The sequence below is a fragment of the Apus apus genome, chromosome 13 (genome assembly GCF_020740795.1).
Source record: "Apus apus isolate bApuApu2 chromosome 13, bApuApu2.pri.cur, whole genome shotgun sequence".
Classification (NCBI taxonomy): domain Eukaryota; kingdom Metazoa; phylum Chordata; class Aves; order Apodiformes; family Apodidae; genus Apus; species Apus apus.
Window position 1 is genome coordinate 3,592,590 of NC_067294.1, and position 18,904 is coordinate 3,611,493.

General features: G+C 37.8%; 1 protein-coding gene across 2 annotated transcripts in view; it reads left to right on the top strand.

Moving 5' to 3' along the window:
• SMAD5 (SMAD family member 5) overlaps positions 1-18,175 on the top strand; it is a 30,313-nt gene extending 12,138 nt beyond the window's left edge. For both annotated transcript variants that reach the window (XM_051631482.1, XM_051631481.1), the window contains exons 2-7: positions 6,175-6,794; positions 8,032-8,283; positions 9,441-9,560; positions 10,185-10,406; positions 12,875-13,131; positions 14,075-18,175. In XM_051631482.1, the coding sequence (XP_051487442.1) occupies positions 6,392-6,794; positions 8,032-8,283; positions 9,441-9,560; positions 10,185-10,406; positions 12,875-13,131; positions 14,075-14,218 (1,398 nt within the window). In that variant the 5' untranslated portion in view covers positions 6,175-6,391 and the 3' untranslated portion in view covers positions 14,219-18,175. The remainder of the gene's footprint in view (positions 1-6,174; positions 6,795-8,031; positions 8,284-9,440; positions 9,561-10,184; positions 10,407-12,874; positions 13,132-14,074) is intronic.
• Positions 18,176-18,904: the final 729 nt, after the last annotated feature.

Genomic DNA, 18,904 nt, shown 5'->3' on the forward strand with positions numbered 1-18,904 from the left:
AGCTGAAGTAGAAGTGTGAGAAAATGCATGTTTCTGACAAAACACTTAAGGGAGATGGATTTTGATTCTAAGACAGAATTTGTAATTTTTGAGAACTACAAAAGCTAATTGCTCAGTAATTAGAGTAGTTGCAGACACCAGGGCTATGTGAGCATTAGATTTTTGTATTGTAAGTGAATGCCTTAAGAAATAGATACTAACTTTTTTAGGCTTGGAAAGGTTTTGGTTTTTCTCCCTCCATCTCCCCTGCCCTCTATCACCAGTTAAATTCAAGTTCTGCTGTGGAACAGGACAAATCCAAAACTTGCTGTTGTTTGGTTACATTTTTTCTGAGATTTTCTTGGCATCAGTGTGAAGTGAGGCGGCTTTTGAAATGCAGTGGAGCTTTATTAGTGAACTCTTTCTGACTGGACCTCTTTTGTGATATAAATCATTATCACTTGTATTTATTTTTTTAACAGTAATTTTTGAGAAGACTTTAAAAAGTCTTATTTAAAGGCTAAAAACATCACTTTTGTGATGTGAGCTATAAGGCTTTTATGGTACTAGTTCTTCCATGTACAGTGCATTACTTGCTGCTTGTTCTTGGCCTGAGAGATTTTTGTTATGTTTCTTTTAAGAGAGTGCTAGTTAAATACTTCTCAGCTGACAGAGTTATATGCTGCTTTTTTTTTTTTTTTTTTTTAAGCTGTGTTAGATGATGTACAGATGTGGAAATGAAAAGAACAAGTATTGTGTGAGAAAGCCATGTCTGAAGATGTCAATGTTTTTTTTTTTTTGTTTGGAGAGGAGTCACGGGTAGTAAAATTTTAGAAGATACCAGACAGTTCCATTCTGTTCTTGTTTACATCTATTACTGGTTAGAATATATTGCCTTACAAGGCATGGTTGAAGCAAAGAAATCTAGTGCTAGTGTAAAAATATGTATCATAGGTTTTGGTCAGCCTGATGTGCATTTGGGTATGTAAGCTGAGTTCTGGTGAAAATATCAGAAGTTCCTTTTTAGTATCATTCATAAAATCTCCTTTCATCTTTTACTTACCCTGAAGGGGAAGAAGGGAAAAAGATTTGTTGAATCATTGATGATATTCATTGAGTGAGGTGTTGCACAGGATAACTGAAAGAAACTTGTTGTTGTTGTTGAAAGGCTGTGGCCATGGTAGGGAATATATAGGCCCTTCAAGTTTATTGCCTGAATTCTTTAACCACTGTGTAACTTCAGGGATTGTTTTATCCTTGGTGTGCATGGAAAAACTGTGGAGCCAGTGTTTCTTTTGTATTTATTCTCAAGAAAAGGCTCTAATGAATGCCACTGCATGGGACCCTGTGCTAGGCTACAATGTAAGATGTAGACTTGGGAGAAAGATAATAAAAAACAAGCACAACCTTCCACAATTCCTGTCAGGAAATTTATAAGCAAGGAAGGACCTTAATAAAACCATGTGACACTGAGGCGTGAGATTTTAGTTTTAAAGAGAATATTGATAACTGAATACAGTGTGATGTGTATGCTCTAATACACCAGAACTGAGATTCTGAGCTCTCTGAGTGTGTCATGTGTTAACATGTGTATGGAGTCAAAATACTTGAGCATTTCTAAGTTTGAAGGGGCAGTAAAATTAGGCACAAGAGCCGACTGCAGAACAATTTTAACTGCATGGCTGCAGCACCTCTAATGAACTCCCAGTTGTGTAGCTAGTTGTAAGGGGTGGTTTGTTTAGATTATGGAATTGAGTCTCAAAGCAGCTTCTAATCACAAGCAGTGAAGTTCTTTATTTCAGGTTGGGTATAATGCTACAGGAAGCTTTCTTAGTTTGCAAACAAGTGAATTAAGCAGAAAAAGAACAGTCCTTGTACTTTGGCAGTACAAGCTTAGCATTGGCAGTCGAGAAGGATGAGGACCAGGTAGCTGCTACAATTGTCATTGTATTCTTATACTTGTGAAAAGCATCGTTCATTGCCTCACTTCTTGGGGTGGTGGATTGCTTGATTAATGGTACTTCAAATTTAGATTTTGCAGGTGGGAAATTAGCTTTGAATTGATGGCAGAACAAGTTACATAAAAAATGTACCTCATGACAATAAATACACTATGTAATTTTATATCCGTCTGTTCTGCTGCGAGTCCCGCTCAGGCCCTTATAGTCGGAAGTTCTTTGACACCAATCAAATTCATCTGCTAAACTTGCCAGTTTAATGTTGTATACTAAGAAAATCTCAGAAGAGGAACCAAAAGGTAGTTGAGTTGCGTAGTATTTGTGATGGTAGGTGAGAGATAGTCTATTTCTCCTATCTTCTCAAATGAAATATAATTTGTAAGTTCTGCTGTTAACCAACTTTGTTTCTATCTTTCTGGCTTGATGAGGTATTAAGAAAGGGTTTGAACAATGGACCTGTTCACACAACTAGTTTCCTTCCATTTGCTGTAGTCATTAACAAGAACTTTAAACATATAAATAATGCATGCCCCAAAGTCTTAGTTTTGATACAGCCATTACTTCCTTTTATATTCACCCATTAAAAACCCCTCATGCTGCCCCATGCAATACATTACACTCGCTCTGTAAGGAGTGTTTGTAACTGTTGGGTTTTGTTTTGTTTTTTTTAAATGTAATATGTTTTTCAGCTGATGTTCTCTTGCAGCTCAGTTGAAAAGTTATTAAATAAAAAAGGTGATGCATAATGGCCCCTCTGCCTCTGAAAGAAATTCAAGAAGGCTTTGTTTCCCCATGAAAGTTACCAGCTGCCTCTCGAGGTGCAGCAACAAGTAATTTGTGCAACATTGTGAATGAAAATGCGACTCTTTAAAGCATTTGTTTTCTGTGCTCAAGTGTTACAGTGGGGCACTGTTGTGCTGCACTCACAGCTCATAACATGCACTTTTAAAGCCTCGAAAAAAATTGATTGTAAATATAGATGATCTAGTGAAGCTATTCCTGGCAGATATCATGATTACTTATAAAACCTTTCAAAAATTAGATGCTGAAATGACATCAAATGCAAGTAAATGTTCTAAATGCGGTTTATACTATTCATTCAGAAATTTTAAAACCCTACAAGAGTTGCAGTTTCTACAGGAAGAAGTTTGGTTTCTATGTAAATGCCTGAACCTACTGTGTTGTGACCTTAAATAACTCCAAAGAAAGGACCACCTTTAGTCTACAACTAGTTCCTGAAACTTTGAAATACTACTTTGTTTTCTTAAGAAAAAAACAAAACCTGTAAAACTTCAGTGATTTTACCTTCTGGAATGAACTTCTGAAAGGCCCATAATGAGATAAATTCTGTGTAATTTCTACATTTTAGTTTGTTGCAAGGTAAAAATCGAGCAGGTAAAAATAACACTTCAGCAGGAGTCTTGAAAGCCTCATGGGTGGCCAGAATGGATTTACAGTGAATGCTGTTAGAGTTTTGAACTTCAACGGTCTCGTTTTTCAGTGGTTATAGCATAAGCATGTATGTGGAAAGTTTTTTCTTTAAGAAGTTGGAACAGTTTTGATCAGGTCTCTTATGATGCTTCTGGATTACTTGTTGTTTCTAAAATCATAGTTTACAGGACAGGGTCACTTATAAAAATTCTCTTGAAACTTGCCCTACAAATACTAGTTACGGCAAAGCGCCATTTCAGTAGAACTGTTCCAGCTTTCTTTGCTTTTAGTTAGCTTGTTTATTCCATGAGCATACTTGTGGATAAATTATGTTGAAATGATATACAGCCAGTAAAATTTCATTCCTAGTTGCTGCATGTTACTGTGTTCAAAATACTAAAAAGTAATAATAAAAAAGAAATAAAAATCAGACACGATCACAGAATGACTGATCTGTAAACTGGATTGCGTGATACAGGTGGGACAGCTGTAATGAAATAGGTCAGAGTGGCAACAGCCAAGAGGCATTTCTTGAAGGCTCTTCTGAGCTCAACTGAACTATAAGAATTTCCAGTGTGTGTTCTGCCTTGGTGATTCTTAAGATTCTTTGAAAGCGTAGCTGAGAAACAGAAATAGAACTTTTTAATTGTCTTTCTGCTGCTCTGAGATTCTAGGTGGGTTCATTTCCTCTTTTTAGGGGTGTGAGCAACTGCTGATATCTTACAGCTAATGAATGTAAGTAGGGCTTGGGAGTAAGATAATTGTGACTGTAAACAGCTTTTACTTTTTAGAACATTAAACTTTTATCCTCAGTAAAAGAATAAATTTAGTCTGTGTTCTTGGCCAAGTTTATCTCCCTTTATGTATTTCCTGTTACTTTGAAGGGTGCAAAGGTTCTCATGTAATAGTTCTTGGGAACTAAGTTTATAGTTAAAGTGCAGACATGTCCTTATTTCTGAAAGAAGAAACAAATAAGGTGATAGATAATTGTTTGGGGTTTTTTAATTTTCTTTTTGTAGTACCCTCTTGTAAGGACTTATTGAAGCAGTGACAGAGTTCTGTTCCTTTATATTTTTTCATTTTTTTGTTTAAGGGAGCTTAGGAGAAAAATCTTCAAACACTTTCATGGTTTGATTTGCTTTTTCCAGTTTTTTCCATATTGAAACTAAGCTAAGTAATCAAAGGAGTACCAATGGGATTAAGCTACTGTGTGAAATAAATTGACTTTTTCCTGTAAAAGGTGTTTGTAAGTTTTTAAACTTACCCTCTTCCTTGTAGCCAAGTGTCCTTGGGTCTATTCCCTGCTTTCCTCACCTTCCATCTCCCTAGTAGAATATCTGGGATGGTTACATGTGGGATGTTACAAATGCTTTGTCTAGGGATGTTTGGTGTATCTTTGGCTGATGATGCTTAATATATGGTTCTGTTATAGGAGAATACCCATCCATGTGTCTGAGTGAGCTTGTAAATGTGCCGAGACACTTAGAAAAGCCTTATCAGATGACTTTCAGTTAATCAAAGATGGGAGGAAAAAAGATCCCCTTGATTAAAGGCAGCAATCTAAGAGAAGTGGCACAGAGGTACTTAATTCTTGCTTTCCCCCACACAGACACCTTTTTCTCTTATGTGCAGATTTGGTGTCTTAGGGTATAGTAGGTGTTCTAATTCACCACGGTTTATCAGAAGTTGAGAGACAATGTTGTTTGGCAGTCTCTGTAGCAAGAAAGGAAGCATCTTTTGTTATTGACATCCTTTCTCTTAGCTCTGCTCTTGCTTTTTGCCAGCTGCTCATTGTCTATACTTGCTTATTTAGTATTCACAAGGGATTTTACAAGTTCTTATCAGTTCGCTGCCACAGCACATCATTTCCTCTTGTCATCGTTACTCTTTAAATTGGAGGGGGGAGGATTTGCATGAGAGCAGGCGAATGGTAACAAACAGCACCATTCATGACTGCAGTTTGAGTTGCAGTCTTGTTCTGCTCCCTTCTGAGGCAGCTTGTAGTAAAGGTCACATTTCTAGTACTGACTCCGCCGTGCCTTTTCCCCCCTGTCCTTTTCTGGGGAAAAGAAAACAATTTTCTTTTTTGCCAAAGGCTAAAAATATCCAGGGCTTCAAATATTCTTCTTAAAAGATACAAGGAAGTGCAGCATAAAAATAGCCACGGCTGAAAAGGTTGATCACCTTTCTGAGTGGCTGGGGAGCGGTTGGTTTGAGGTTTGTATGAGGTTTTTCTTTTAATGGTTTTTGTTTTGCTTACTACAGCTTCTTCCTAAACTTTTTTAGTTCTCTTTAAAAAAAACATGGGGTACCTAATGAGAGCTCAAGAACAAGTAGATGCTGAGTATTTTCTGCTTTTGGGAAATAAAGATCCATTTGAGAAGTTGAGTAGTTGTGTGCAGTACTGGCTGTGGAACTGAGTTCTGCCATGCCTCTTCCCAAGTTTAAGTCTTCTGGTGAAGGACTGATAGGGGATGTAATACCAGTTTTAAAGGACATTCTCCAAGCCTGTCTTCTGAAGGAAACTCATAGATTTTAGGAAAGTTGTTGACAGAAACTGTGCTGTCCCTTTTTTCCCCCCATTGTCCTTTTTACCACTAAGCAGTAATGCAAGAACTGGAAACTCTGATCACGTTTGACCTTATCTAGCTTCGGGGTGAGGTCCTAGTACTTTATGATTTTGTTTTGAAACAAAATCAGGTGCAATGGCTAGAGTTGAAACAGGCGTTCTTTTTATAGCTGCCTTTTTTTTTTACCACACTGTTTACTTGTTTACTAATCACTTGTTAACTTATCTTTTTAATAGAATTAAGTTGGAGGAATTGATCATTATTTTTGATGTGAAGACTTCATCATTGACATCTACATGTTCATTTGTTAGCCTCCAAGAAATAATACAGCACATCAGTGGCAATAACTGCTTTTGATATACAGTGACATTTATTTGAAAAAACAAACAAAACAAAACAAAAAAAACAAACCAACAGACAAAACCCAACAAACCTTTTGAAGACTTGTGTCAAATGACGTCAATGGCCAGTTTGTTCTCCTTTACTAGCCCAGCTGTAAAGCGTCTGTTGGGCTGGAAACAAGGAGATGAAGAAGAAAAATGGGCAGAAAAAGCTGTTGATGCTTTGGTTAAAAAGCTGAAAAAGAAAAAAGGTGCTATGGAAGAACTGGAGAAAGCCTTGAGCAGTCCAGGACAGCCCAGCAAGTGCGTTACTATCCCACGCTCTTTAGATGGACGACTGCAAGTTTCTCACAGAAAAGGTCTTCCCCATGTAATTTACTGTCGTGTTTGGCGTTGGCCTGATCTACAAAGCCATCATGAGCTGAAGCCATTGGATATTTGTGAATTTCCTTTTGGATCTAAACAGAAGGAAGTCTGCATCAATCCATACCACTATAAGAGGGTGGAGAGCCCAGGTATGTTTGAACGTGGCTGTCTAAAAACATAGCGTATGTCTAGGAGCCACCTTTGTTCACTACCTCCTCCTTCAGCACTGTATAACAAGTAACATTTGGTGCATGGGGAATTTAGAAGAGGAATGCTCAAAGTGTACTTTTCTGGTGGGGTTTTTGAGAGGTGTGTTTTCCGTTCTGTACCAGCTATTTTTCTTTGTAGTAAATCACTTTTCCCACAGTGTGGGATCCCACAGATCTCTTAAGCCTGCTGCCCTTAAAGTTAGTGGCAAAGTCCTCATTTATAAGAAAATGGGAAAGTAGTCATCAAAAGACTTCAGTTTATTTGAGAAACTTGTTTAAAACCCCAGTCCTTGGAAGGAAGTTGGTAGCCTTCTTTCACAGGCTTACTGTTTCATCAGTGAGTGACATGAATTGAGGAGTTAAAAAAAACTCAACACAAAATAATTCTAGGGTGTAGGGTTCCCTACTTGGTTTGCTATTATTGGGCAGCAGAGCTGAATAAAACCAAGAGTGGTGACCAGTTAGAGCAAGGTCCATACCAAATTTGTGTCAGGTAGCAAGCCTGCAGTTAAGGCTTGTTGCCATGGGAGAAGGTGAGGAGGGTTGTGGTTATGAGTGGGAGAGATGAATTATGTTGCTGTGGAAAGTATAGTCAAAAGTTGCTTCCGTTGTTCCACAAAATGGTTGTAACTCTTCTGCAACTGGCTCTAGGGCTCAGATGCTCTGCTCTAGTACTTGAATTTCAGACTTCCAGCACTCTTGAATGTAAAAGTTAAAATTCCAGCTTACTGGTAGTCATACATTGTAGTATAGTTTTTGTCTTCAGTATGTAACTATATAGTTTTATATAGTTTGAGTGTAGTAATAGAGACTATATTTCCATTTTTACTCATTTGATAATGTACACATATGGAGTTTTGCTGTTCTAAATCAGTATTTTGCTATGTGCCACATGTGGACTGTTTATTTTGAAAAAAGGTCTGCTTCCAGTTGCACAAAATGAGTGTATTTCATTCCTGGTTTTTGTGGGAGTGAAGTCCGAGTCTTCCATGAAGTGTAATGTAGAAAAATTAAGGAGGGAGGATGGGGTAAAGGCATGACAGATGAATCTCCTACTCCTCTTTCCACCCCAGCTAGTGTTGAAATTTTCATGATGAGCACATCACTTGTATCTCTTTCCTTCCAGCTCAGTTTTTAATCTAAGTTTCCCTGTTTTTTGGTTTGTTTGTTTTTTCAGTTCTACCTCCAGTGTTAGTGCCTAGACATAGTGAATTCAATCCCCAGCACAGTCTACTAGTTCAGTTCAGGAACTTAAGCCACAATGAACCACATATGCCACACAACGCGACCTTTCCAGATTCTTTCCAGCAGCCCAACAGCACTCCATTCTCCATTTCACCAAACAGTCCCTATCCGCCTTCTCCAGCCAGCAGCACTTACCCAAGCTCCCCAGCCAGCTCTGGGCCATCTAGTCCATTTCAGCTACCAGGTAAGTACAGCCTAAGTGTCACTTTAATAAAAAGAATAGAAATGTCACAATCTGTTATGACTTAATACCTCCGGAATTTCTGATACTTGCAAAAAATTGCTTTTCTATTTGCATTTTGGGGGGGTTTATGCCTAGTTTTGGCACTGTTGAGAATTAACTTCTATGGTTTTATTCTTCCAATTTTTGTTTTGTCCCACTCATAGTGGTGAGCTATTTTGCACAGTTTGAGTGTAGAATGATTGATACATACTTCAGAAGAATATTTAGCAATGAAAAAACATCAGATGTAAGAGGCTGACCGAGAAGTTTATTGATGTCAGAGTGAAGATGGGAAAAAATAGAGCAGATTTTTTTATAGGAACTTTACTGATTTGGGTGAAAATAGGGAAAAACAGCAGTTGATAGGGGCAAAGGAAAGAAGCCTCATTGACTGTATTTATTAGTGTGGATTATAAAGCCAAGAAATTAGTAGATTGAAGAATTCGTTTTTCCAGTAGCTCAGTGGCCTGATCTTTGTTCTTTTTGGCTGCCCAGTCCATTCAGTGGGGTATCCCTCTTGGGTAAGGACTGATAGTGGGATGGAGGTTTTCATGGTGTCAGGAGGGAATTTCTGAAATAGGGAGTAATAGGGTGTTGGCACACTGAGTGCTGTGCTGAATGGAGGAATACAGAAATCCACACTTCTGTAATTAACTCGGCCTACAGAAGCAGCAAAAAAAATTGCCTTGTTTAGGCCTTTGTTACACTATGGCAAGTGAAGTCACTTTACTATTTCTTTCTTTTTGAACATGGAGAAAAGAATAGGCAAGGAAGCTAATGTTTATGTGGAAAAAAAGTGCGAATTATAGTCATCTTGCCCAGCTGCAGGAGTGCAGTTGTTAGAGAACAAAGGCAAAAAGAAAAAAGCATGTCTCCTAGTTTTCCTCAAGTGTCCAGTCTTGTTACTAGTCCCATAGGTAAGAATCCAGCTATTGAAGGAGGTTACTGTAAAGACAGCTGGCTGGGTTGATTTCAGGTTACTTTGAAAATGGGTCCAAATGTTTTAACATCTCTTGTTCAAGAGAATTTGTGTGTATTTACAACTCTAGCAAGAATAAATAAATATTCTAAATTGCTGAGGTTTATTATGTTTTATTCTTACTTTTTCGTGTTTGTAGCTGATACTCCACCTCCTGCATATATGCCCCCTGATGATCAAATGGGGCAGGATAATTCTCAGTCTATGGACACAAGCAATACAATGATCCCTCAAATCATGCCAAATATATCTACCAGAGGTAAGTTTTGTAGCAAGCTGTAAAATTAACATAGTTAGGTTTCTTGCAACTCATGACCACATCGAATGACGAACTTCAAATGGAGCATTAAACCTTGCTGGTAAGTGGAAGCAGCCCTCCAAGGCAAACTGGGGCTGCAACAGAAAGTCTTGAGAAATACAACTTGCCTTCCTTATTTGCATCTCTTGCTTTTCAAGCCTCAGGTGCATAGAATGGCTGACAACAAGGCAAACTTTTTTCATTTCTCAGAATTAGTCTTTTCTGCTACCTTTGCTTATTGTTGGAATATGTGCAAAGACTTTGCGAATTGAGTCCTAAAATACCAATTAAACTGATTTTTTTTAAAGTAGACTGATTTTTGTGTAGGTTTTTTTCTGTTGACTATCAGGCTGAAAATAAGAAAATAACCATAAAATGGTATTTTTGTATAGGGTTTTTTTTGTTGACTATCAGGCTTAAAATAAGAAAATAACCGTAAAATCACCAAGATCTTAATCAGGACTGTTCTTGCCCATCATAACTGTTGACTAAGTTATCTGTTGATGTTTTGGAAAACCTTTACAGTTTTAAATTTAGTATTTTAACATTTATATAAACTGGTATTTCCACTTTGCTTGTTTTCAGATGTCCAACCTGTTGCCTATGAAGAACCCAAACACTGGTGTTCGATTGTGTATTATGAATTAAATAATCGTGTTGGGGAAGCTTTTCATGCATCTTCTACAAGTGTCTTAGTAGATGGGTTTACAGATCCCTCCAATAACAAGAACAGGTTCTGCCTGGGATTGCTCTCCAATGTTAATCGCAACTCAACGATTGAGAACACTAGACGACATATTGGAAAAGGTAAAGCTTTGTTCTGTTGGGCATGATTAAGAAGCTAAGTCTTTGGTTTTATTTCAACTTCTGTATATTGCAAAAATGATTATTCTCAGGTAAGAGCAGTAGAAGCAATCTGTGATATTGTCTGCTTCTCCGGTAGCTGAAGACAACTTACTTAGGTGTAGTTCAATTCGAATTAGTCTAGGATTGCATACATTTTTCTTTGGCACTAATTGAAAAGATTAAATATTACCTCTTCCTTACCAAACTACATTGTCATAGGGGCTTGTTCGTTATGGTTATGACTGTATGTAGAATTTTGTTTCAGCACCAAGAAACATATTGCAGGACTTCAAACAATCTGTGTTATATCAGCTGCTTCAATCAAATTCTTCATACCACTTTGCAGTATATCAAAGATTTTTTTAATGTTGTTGTTCATGCAAGGTATTACACTGCTGTCTACACTGCTCAAACACCTTGCATGAGTTGGCAACAGGACTTTGAAGTGCTAATGCAAAACTGCAAGGGCTCATTTGTCTGAGTGAATCCATGGGGTGTGTATGTGTGTGGGAGGGATTCCTTGAGACAGCAGGTTTTGCAAGATCTTCTAGTTTTCCCGTAGTGTTTGGCTGATAGCACATAGAGATGCATACTTTTCATCTTTGATGGAATGTGCTTGGATTATCTTAAAATGTAGTATTCCTTTTCTGAATATCTCATTTTTTGTGACTAAGTCAGTCCTGAGAAGAGAACCCCATTTATGTTGCACCTATCTAGAGGCCTTACTAAGATCATTTGCTGCAGTTGGTCTTGAGTTTTGTTTGATGAAAGTCACTATTGCTTGTAATGTATCCTGAATATATTGTCCTGCCCCTTAACATTCTTTTAATGAGAAGCTACTATAAATACAGCAAAAATTTACAGATAATATGGAGACCACGAGTTATATTACTGTCTGTTGAAAAGTTGGCTCTTCAGCGCTGTTGTCCATGAAAATGTAATGTTATGAAGGGGAACAGCTGATTTCTGAGGTGCAGGTGGAGTGAAAGATTTGTCTGTCATGTCTCAGCCCTTTCCATGGTATTGGCAGAGAAACCTTGTGCCTCTGCCTGAGGTCAGAAACCTAAGAAGGATCGCACATCATGTTGTAGAAAGGTATTTGCTGTAATGAGCTTTAAAATATCTATATTTCTCATACTAATTGTTAAGCTAAAACTGCTTTACAATAACAGTTCTGAGAACAATTAAGATTGTTTTGGGTTAAAATACTGTTTGTTTATGGCTTTTGTTTGGAAGGGGTTGTTTTTTTGCCTCATTAAAACTGCCCAATTCTACTTGCTGAGCTTTTTCCTGTAGAAGTGTTGCATTGCAAGTGTGACTTCTAATTGTGCGTTAAAGTTCTGTGTTCATCTCAGAATGTTATATTACCCAGCTCTCCAGAGATCTCTCAGAAGGTCTTTACCCAGCAGAACTTAGCTAGCAAGTGGTGATCTGTCTTCTTTAAATTAAGAGGCTTGTGTTGTGAAAATGTATTTTTGCCCACCCCAGATTTTCTGATTACTGCTTATAGTTGATGAGGCTAATGATTCCTCTGTGTAACCTTCATCCTACCTCGGTCCCAGCTGGCTCCAGCAATGTTCACAAAAGTTGCCTTGTCTGAAAGTTTAACTTTCATCGGTTGACTTGCTGCAGCCTCATCTGGTGACCTAGGGGATTCTCCTCAGGGTATTGCAAGGAACATTTAAAGTGAACTGTATCCCAACCATGTCACAGTGGTGGGTGGGGGAAGGGGAGAAGATCTGCAAGAAGGGAGGCAAGTATCTCAACTGAAGTAGCAGTGAGAATCTGTGTTTGGGTGCTGAAAGGATCAGCAGTTTTTCTGTATTAATTTTTAATCAGTAGTAGTGTTATTTGAATCAGTAGTAGTGTTATAAAGTCTTCAGAACATAAAGGGAGGAAACATAAAGATACATAACTGATGTGGTAAGTCTAGGGGCTTTGTTGATTTTAAGATCTATGAAGCCAGATGGTATTTAAGTTGTGCAACTAATTAGATTTTCCTCTCCTTTGCTTGCGAAAATACATTGAAAATCAGCACAGACTATGGATATACGTTCTCATTCATGTTTATCATTGCCCCTTCTCCCAGGACATTTATTTTTATTGGAATTGCCATAGGCAGAAGCTACCAGTTCTATAAAAAGGGAGTTTTAGAATCCACAGAAGTTCTCTACAAAAATAGCTCTTGATGTGTGGAAGTAGTTTTTTCATGTTATCCTGTAACTGATGAGAGAAGGCCATCTAGTGGCTGCTGGATAATCAAGCTCTACTGTGTTTTGAAATGGGCAAAGTGTGGGGCAAAGAGCTTTTCTGAAAAGCTCTTTAAATAGAAAACTTATTTTGTTGTCTCTGATTTCGAGGGAGTTGTGTTGAGTACTATAGTTTTTGAAATAAATGTAACTTGAAACGTTTTTACTTTTGTTTTTAAGGAGTTCATCTCTACTACGTTGGTGGGGAAGTCTATGCTGAGTGTTTAAGTGATAGCAGCATATTTGTACAGAGCAGGAACTGCAACTACCACCATGGCTTTCATCCCACAACTGTATGCAAGATTCCCAGTGGATGCAGTCTGAAAATTTTCAACAATCAGGAGTTTGCTCAGCTTTTAGCTCAGTCTGTCAACCATGGATTCGAAGCAGTATATGAGCTCACCAAAATGTGCACCATTCGCATGAGTTTTGTCAAGGTAAACCAGTTACTTGGCATTTAAATTGATGGTGGATTTGGGTATTCAGCAGTAATTGCAAAAGCACTATAGTGGTGTAGCAAAGCTATTCTGGCCAGATGTTGTTCTTTTTGATGATAAGTGTGTTGAAAATGGTTAATTTGGTGAGAGGGACATGGATGCAAGTAGGGAAAAGCAACGATTGCTGTACTGAGTGCTGACTATGTGCTTAGTTACTTTAGTCTTCAGAACAGGTTCATTGTGGTTGCTATCATTTTATTAAAGGGGATTTCAGCTCATGCTCTGAATTTGAAGGAGCAAAGTGAACCACAAGACCACCCAAAAAATATTAGTAGAAAGGAACACAAGTGATTGAAGGAAAAATTGTAATTCCTTCACAGAGATTATTAACAAAAAAAAATTCTGGAAAAAAAATACATGACTTGAATTGATGACATCAGACTGTGCTGTTGTTCTCCCAGTAGTGTTTTCTCAGCATTGTATAATCAAGATGCTGTCCTTTTCAGATTTAGCATGGAGTCTAGACTGGGGCCTTCCAAGTTTTTTTTACACCTGGTCCAAAGATGACTTGTTTGTTTTGTCAGTTATGAAAAATGCCGCTCAGTTCGAGAGTGTAGAGGGTAGGGAGCAGGAGGGAGACACAGAGAAAGGACATGGCCACAGCCAGGGGTCATTCTGCAGCCAGGAGTCTGTTCCACAGAGGAGCTCCTGGTGTCACTCCAAGTCTGTAGCACACCAGACTTGATTCAGGCTTCCAGGTGCAGCTTCCCTCCCACTCCTTCCCTACCTCAGGTTCTTTTCCTTTAGATAAGAACCGTTCCTAGATTGTGAGTTACCTTCAGATAAGGATCTTAGGACATGGTTTCCTGCTTCTTCTTAGTACAGTTAATTTGGAAGACAAACACGTTCTGAACTTGACCGATAACTCTGTTCATGTTTGTAGGGCTGGGGAGCTGAATATCACCGACAAGATGTCACGAGCACCCCGTGCTGGATAGAAATTCATCTTCATGGGCCCCTCCAGTGGCTGGATAAAGTACTTACACAAATGGGTTCTCCTCTTAATCCCATCTCATCTGTTTCATAGTGCTGAAATTCTATCTTCAGCCTTATTTTTAGTGAACTTATTCTAATTCTAGAGAAACTTCCAGAGTGGATACTGTGAGCTATACGGAGAATGGATCTTACGGTTTAATATTTTTTTTAAATCCCTTTGTGACCAATACCATTGTGTATAGCTAATCAGTTTTACATTTCAATTTGTTCTTGTGATGCTAAAGTGACAGTTGAGCCCTAAGGGAAAAAAAGTCTATTGAAAAATTCAGAACACTTTTCCCCTCCTTCGAGTAGACCTTAAACAGGCAAATGTCTTAACTGGAAAATTTTCTTCTTTTTTGTCCAATAGGGACAAGAATCATGAGGACTGACTTCAGAAAATAAATACATATCATAGTTTGGGATTTTTTTTAACGTTCATGAAACTGTTTGAACATGTGCAGCTCCAGCTTGCAAGCTGTATTTTTAGCATAGTTGTTTAACATCTTTAGGTTGGCAACTGTCATAAGCAAGATTAGACTTTATTACGGCTAATTTGCCTCAGATGGAACAATGTGATTTTTAAGTGTACACATGAAATCTACTTTTTACAAATATTGGAGTGGTGTAAAAACACTTGTATTGTCTGTTGGAAAATGCTGTCATAAACACACTGTATATTAATGCAGAATAGCAGTTCTTAGCCTTTTCCCACTTCAGTTTTGTAATATTTCTGTTAACCACCGTTTTAAATAGTAATTGATACAAGGTAAACATCTTGCATGTTTCTGGAGTAGTAACTCTTGTTTTGCTTTGATTTACACTCATGCCGTTTGGATTTGGTTGCCAAGGCTATTTTCTTTTTAGGTACCCTTCTCTATTTTAACATAAACACTACTATTTGTAAATGGCAGTGCTTTCTACTTTTTGGAAGGAATAAGTTTTGTTTGTTTTCTTTTGGTTTTCTATCTGTTTATTTTACCTGTCTGGAATTGATCTGTGTTAGGCCTTTTGAATCTCTCAGTAGACATTAACGCAGTATTAGTGATTACACTGTATTTAATTCACTTTCTGTATGAGTTTGAGTCTCTTGGAAGACTGTGAGTGGCTTAGCAAGTTAGTAACTGAATGCAGAAGCTTTTACTTCAGATCATGCAATTTAATGCAGACTAGTGGGTAATGACCAAAAGTAATCACTTCTTTGTAGCCTACATGAAACAGTGGTCTTGATCCTGTCCCTGATGCCATGTGTTCAATCAGAACTCTCATAACTGTAGTTGGCAGCATTATGGGATTGAAGGACTGCATTGATATGATGATGAAATTTCTCTCACACATGTAAAGAATCCTGTTGCCTGTGCTGTTGTATTATTTGATAGAGAATTTAAACACTGTACTAAACACTAAAAGAAATCATTTAAATAGTGTATGCATATTTTTCCCCTTTAAATAATAAAAAGGAGGCTGAAAGAAATATTCTAAGAGAATTAGAAGTGAAATATATACAAATTTATTTGCATGCAGAAAAAGACCTATTGTATTTTTTAACTTTGCACCCTCCTTTTTCTTTCCCAAACACCTTTTCAGAAGAGAGTTCAGTGTTTGGGGGAGAGGCTGAAAACTCTAAAATGCAAATACTGATTAAAAGATGTGTTGCAGTTAATGACTGCAATCATGAGACACTGATTGCTTACACAAGTTCCTGTGTCTTCTATTGAATGACAGTTTCTGCTCAAATATGGAAATCATGCATCATATGGTACCTAAGAAACAAATGATCAAAGGAATAAAATTGTTTACGTGTCATTAAAATGTTTTTTATCAAATGCCTTAAAGGAATAAACTGTAACACTTCTGCAGAACCCTAATGTTCCCTTGTACAGGAATTTCTGTATTTTGTGGTTTGGTTTTTTTATTGTTTGGGGGGGAGGCAGGTTTTAAGCAGTTTCTCAAGTGCTTTTAAAAACAAACAGGTGCATCTTCAGGAGAAGGGGAATGTTGTTTGCCACTCACCTTTGGGGTCTTCTCTTTCATCCTTTGGAACTGCAACCCACAGATGGTTCTTTTGATCGAGTAAGATGCCAAGTCAGTTGGCCACAGGATCAGGCTTCTCTTTTCTCCTTGGGCTTGACTTTTGTTGGATTGCTGAATATGTATATTTGACACTACAGGATTTTATTTTTCTTGACTAGTTTTTATCATAAATATAATGGCACATTGAATTAAGGAAAGATCTCAGTTGTAGGTACAAGATTTTCCTTTATGCAAAATGTTTTTCACCTGGCTTCATCTCCATTCACTTGTATGTGTAGATATGACCAGCTAAATGACTCAAGAATGGGTGCTGAAGTGGGTGTTCATGAGCCAGAGCTGGTGCTTAGTATTGTGGTTAGATTGGCTACCCATGCACTGAACCATAATTTCTGCAATAATATCCAGTTAACCCTCTTCTGATGCTGTCATTAAGTACTAAAGTACTCTGGTACTTTTCTGCTTGTGTACATATTCTTGAGCTGTACTATATGCAGTGCTGGGGATATCCTTGTGACTGCTGGTTTTGCCAGGGTGGGCTTGCAGGAGCAGACCCAGTGAGATTTGTCTGTGTTCTACTTCTCTGTGCCTTTTAAGTAGGAGTTTTTGAGAGCTTTCTAGTTAGCGAATTCTGTGTGCTGCTGGTTCATGGTGTTCCTGATCACGTTTAATTCATCTGTGCTGCTGGTTCATGGTGTTCCTGATCACGTTTAATTCATCTGTGCTGCTGATGGACAATTCAGATATGAATGCATGGAGGGATTGGATGGGAACTCTGGGCCTCTTACTATGTTTTCAGTGTAGCCATAGCAGACAGTGCTGCTTATGTTTGTAGAAGTCACTTCTTGATCTAGATGGAGGGATGGAGAAACTGAATCAGCCAGTAATGTGGTAGTGAAAGATGGAACCTTCCCCATATAGACCAGCTTAGACTGAATGTTACTCTTCATTGAAATCGTTTTGGCTTTTGTAGTATATTTTCTTCTTTTGGGGCATCTTTCTACTTTGCACCAGCCACAGCATTAGCTGACAGCTTTGGCAGTACCAGCAAAGAGCCTAGAGCAGGCATACACTGAAGTTCTTGCTGGGTTTGCTTTTATAGTCACTAAGGTAAGGTAGTAAGCTTGGGTATTCCTCCCTGGAGGACTTCAGTCTTGCTGGCAGTCAATCCAGTGCCTTGTGGAAGTATTAACGGTCATTTCATTGCTTTAGGCATGAAGTAGTTTGTCCATGAAGGGATGACATTGGGGCATAGTATCTGTAGGACCAAAACAAAGCTTTCTAGGATCACTGACATATCTAACAGAACAGCCTGTGAGTCAGACTAATGATGAAACAAACCCATGTGGTTTGATTCAGTATCAAATTGTTTAAAATATTGGAATTATTCTGAGGTTAGCTTGAAGCTGTGATTTCCCCCCCACACACACAGTATGACAGTGTGAAAGTTGTCAGTTCTTGGGCAGATCCTCTTGCAGTGAAAGTCAAGAGAACAATAAAAAGAATCAGGCTTTCTCCCTAGTTTGAAATAATTTTTGTCAGGATGTTGTTTTAGTTGCCCAAAGTGTTGCTAGTGTTTTTTAGGAGAAAAACAATCAAACCAAACCAAAACATTTTCTCAATGTTTTGTTTCAAAAGATAAAGGTGACTAACTTCTTCTTGTAGTTGTGAAGTTTCTGTTTAGGAAGGTAACCCATTCTGAATTCAAATCAATAGACCAAACCATCAGATTACAACATAATGTTGCTTTATTGTGCTGCTCCATAAATCTGCTTCTGTGTTTGTTGCAAGCATAACCTTTATGCTTTTGTTTACATTGTAGGAAACACAGTTCTAGCAACAAGGTTTTTTTCATTTATCTCTAAACATCTTTTTATTTTGTTAATTTTTAAATTACTAGGTTTTGCTATGTTATGTTTTTAAAGATATTTTTTGCATACTGCTGCTCATATTTCAATAAACAAATCAAAAAACCCCACAGATTTTTCTGATTTCCTTTATCTCTTAACTCAGAATGTCTCAAATATTTCTTTAGAAGGGTTGATTTATGACTTCTTGTAACTCTCACTGCTGATGCCTTACCATGTACATCTTCCTCCTCATACAAACGTTATCTTGTAATTTAAAACATACTTTCCTGTAGCTTTTTGATAACACACAAGCTGCAGTGCTCCCAGAAGCAGAGGCTAAATTATTATTTCAGTAGCTTAGAGTTCTTTTTTCTTTTGTAGAATGCAGCCAGCCAAAATGGTATCAATTTGTTAGTATTTATTAATATATTTAAATTTAAATTGCAGAAAAATGTACCTCTGGAAGACTTCAGCAACACTTGGATTATTTTGGGGGTGGGTGGAGGTTTTTTTTTTTTACCATTGTGGTTGACCATCCTGTTTTTAAACAACCCTCATCTGTGTCTGAATGTGCAGAGCTGGAAACTGCTGAGCCACAGCCTTTGCATTGAGATGGGGGCTGTTTGAATAGCTCTTAAAGTCAAGTACTGTTCCAGTAAAATGGAAATTTAGGAGAAGTTTAATGAGTTTTCATTTTACTACCTATTCGTCCTTTTTTTTAAGAATGAGGGGAAGAAAACATTTTTAGCAAGATACTACAGAAATAGATGTTGAAATACTGGCTGGTGGTGGGCACAAATTATAAGAAATCTGTTTTTGACAGGATGAGTACAAAAATGCCAAATCCCAATTCCGTA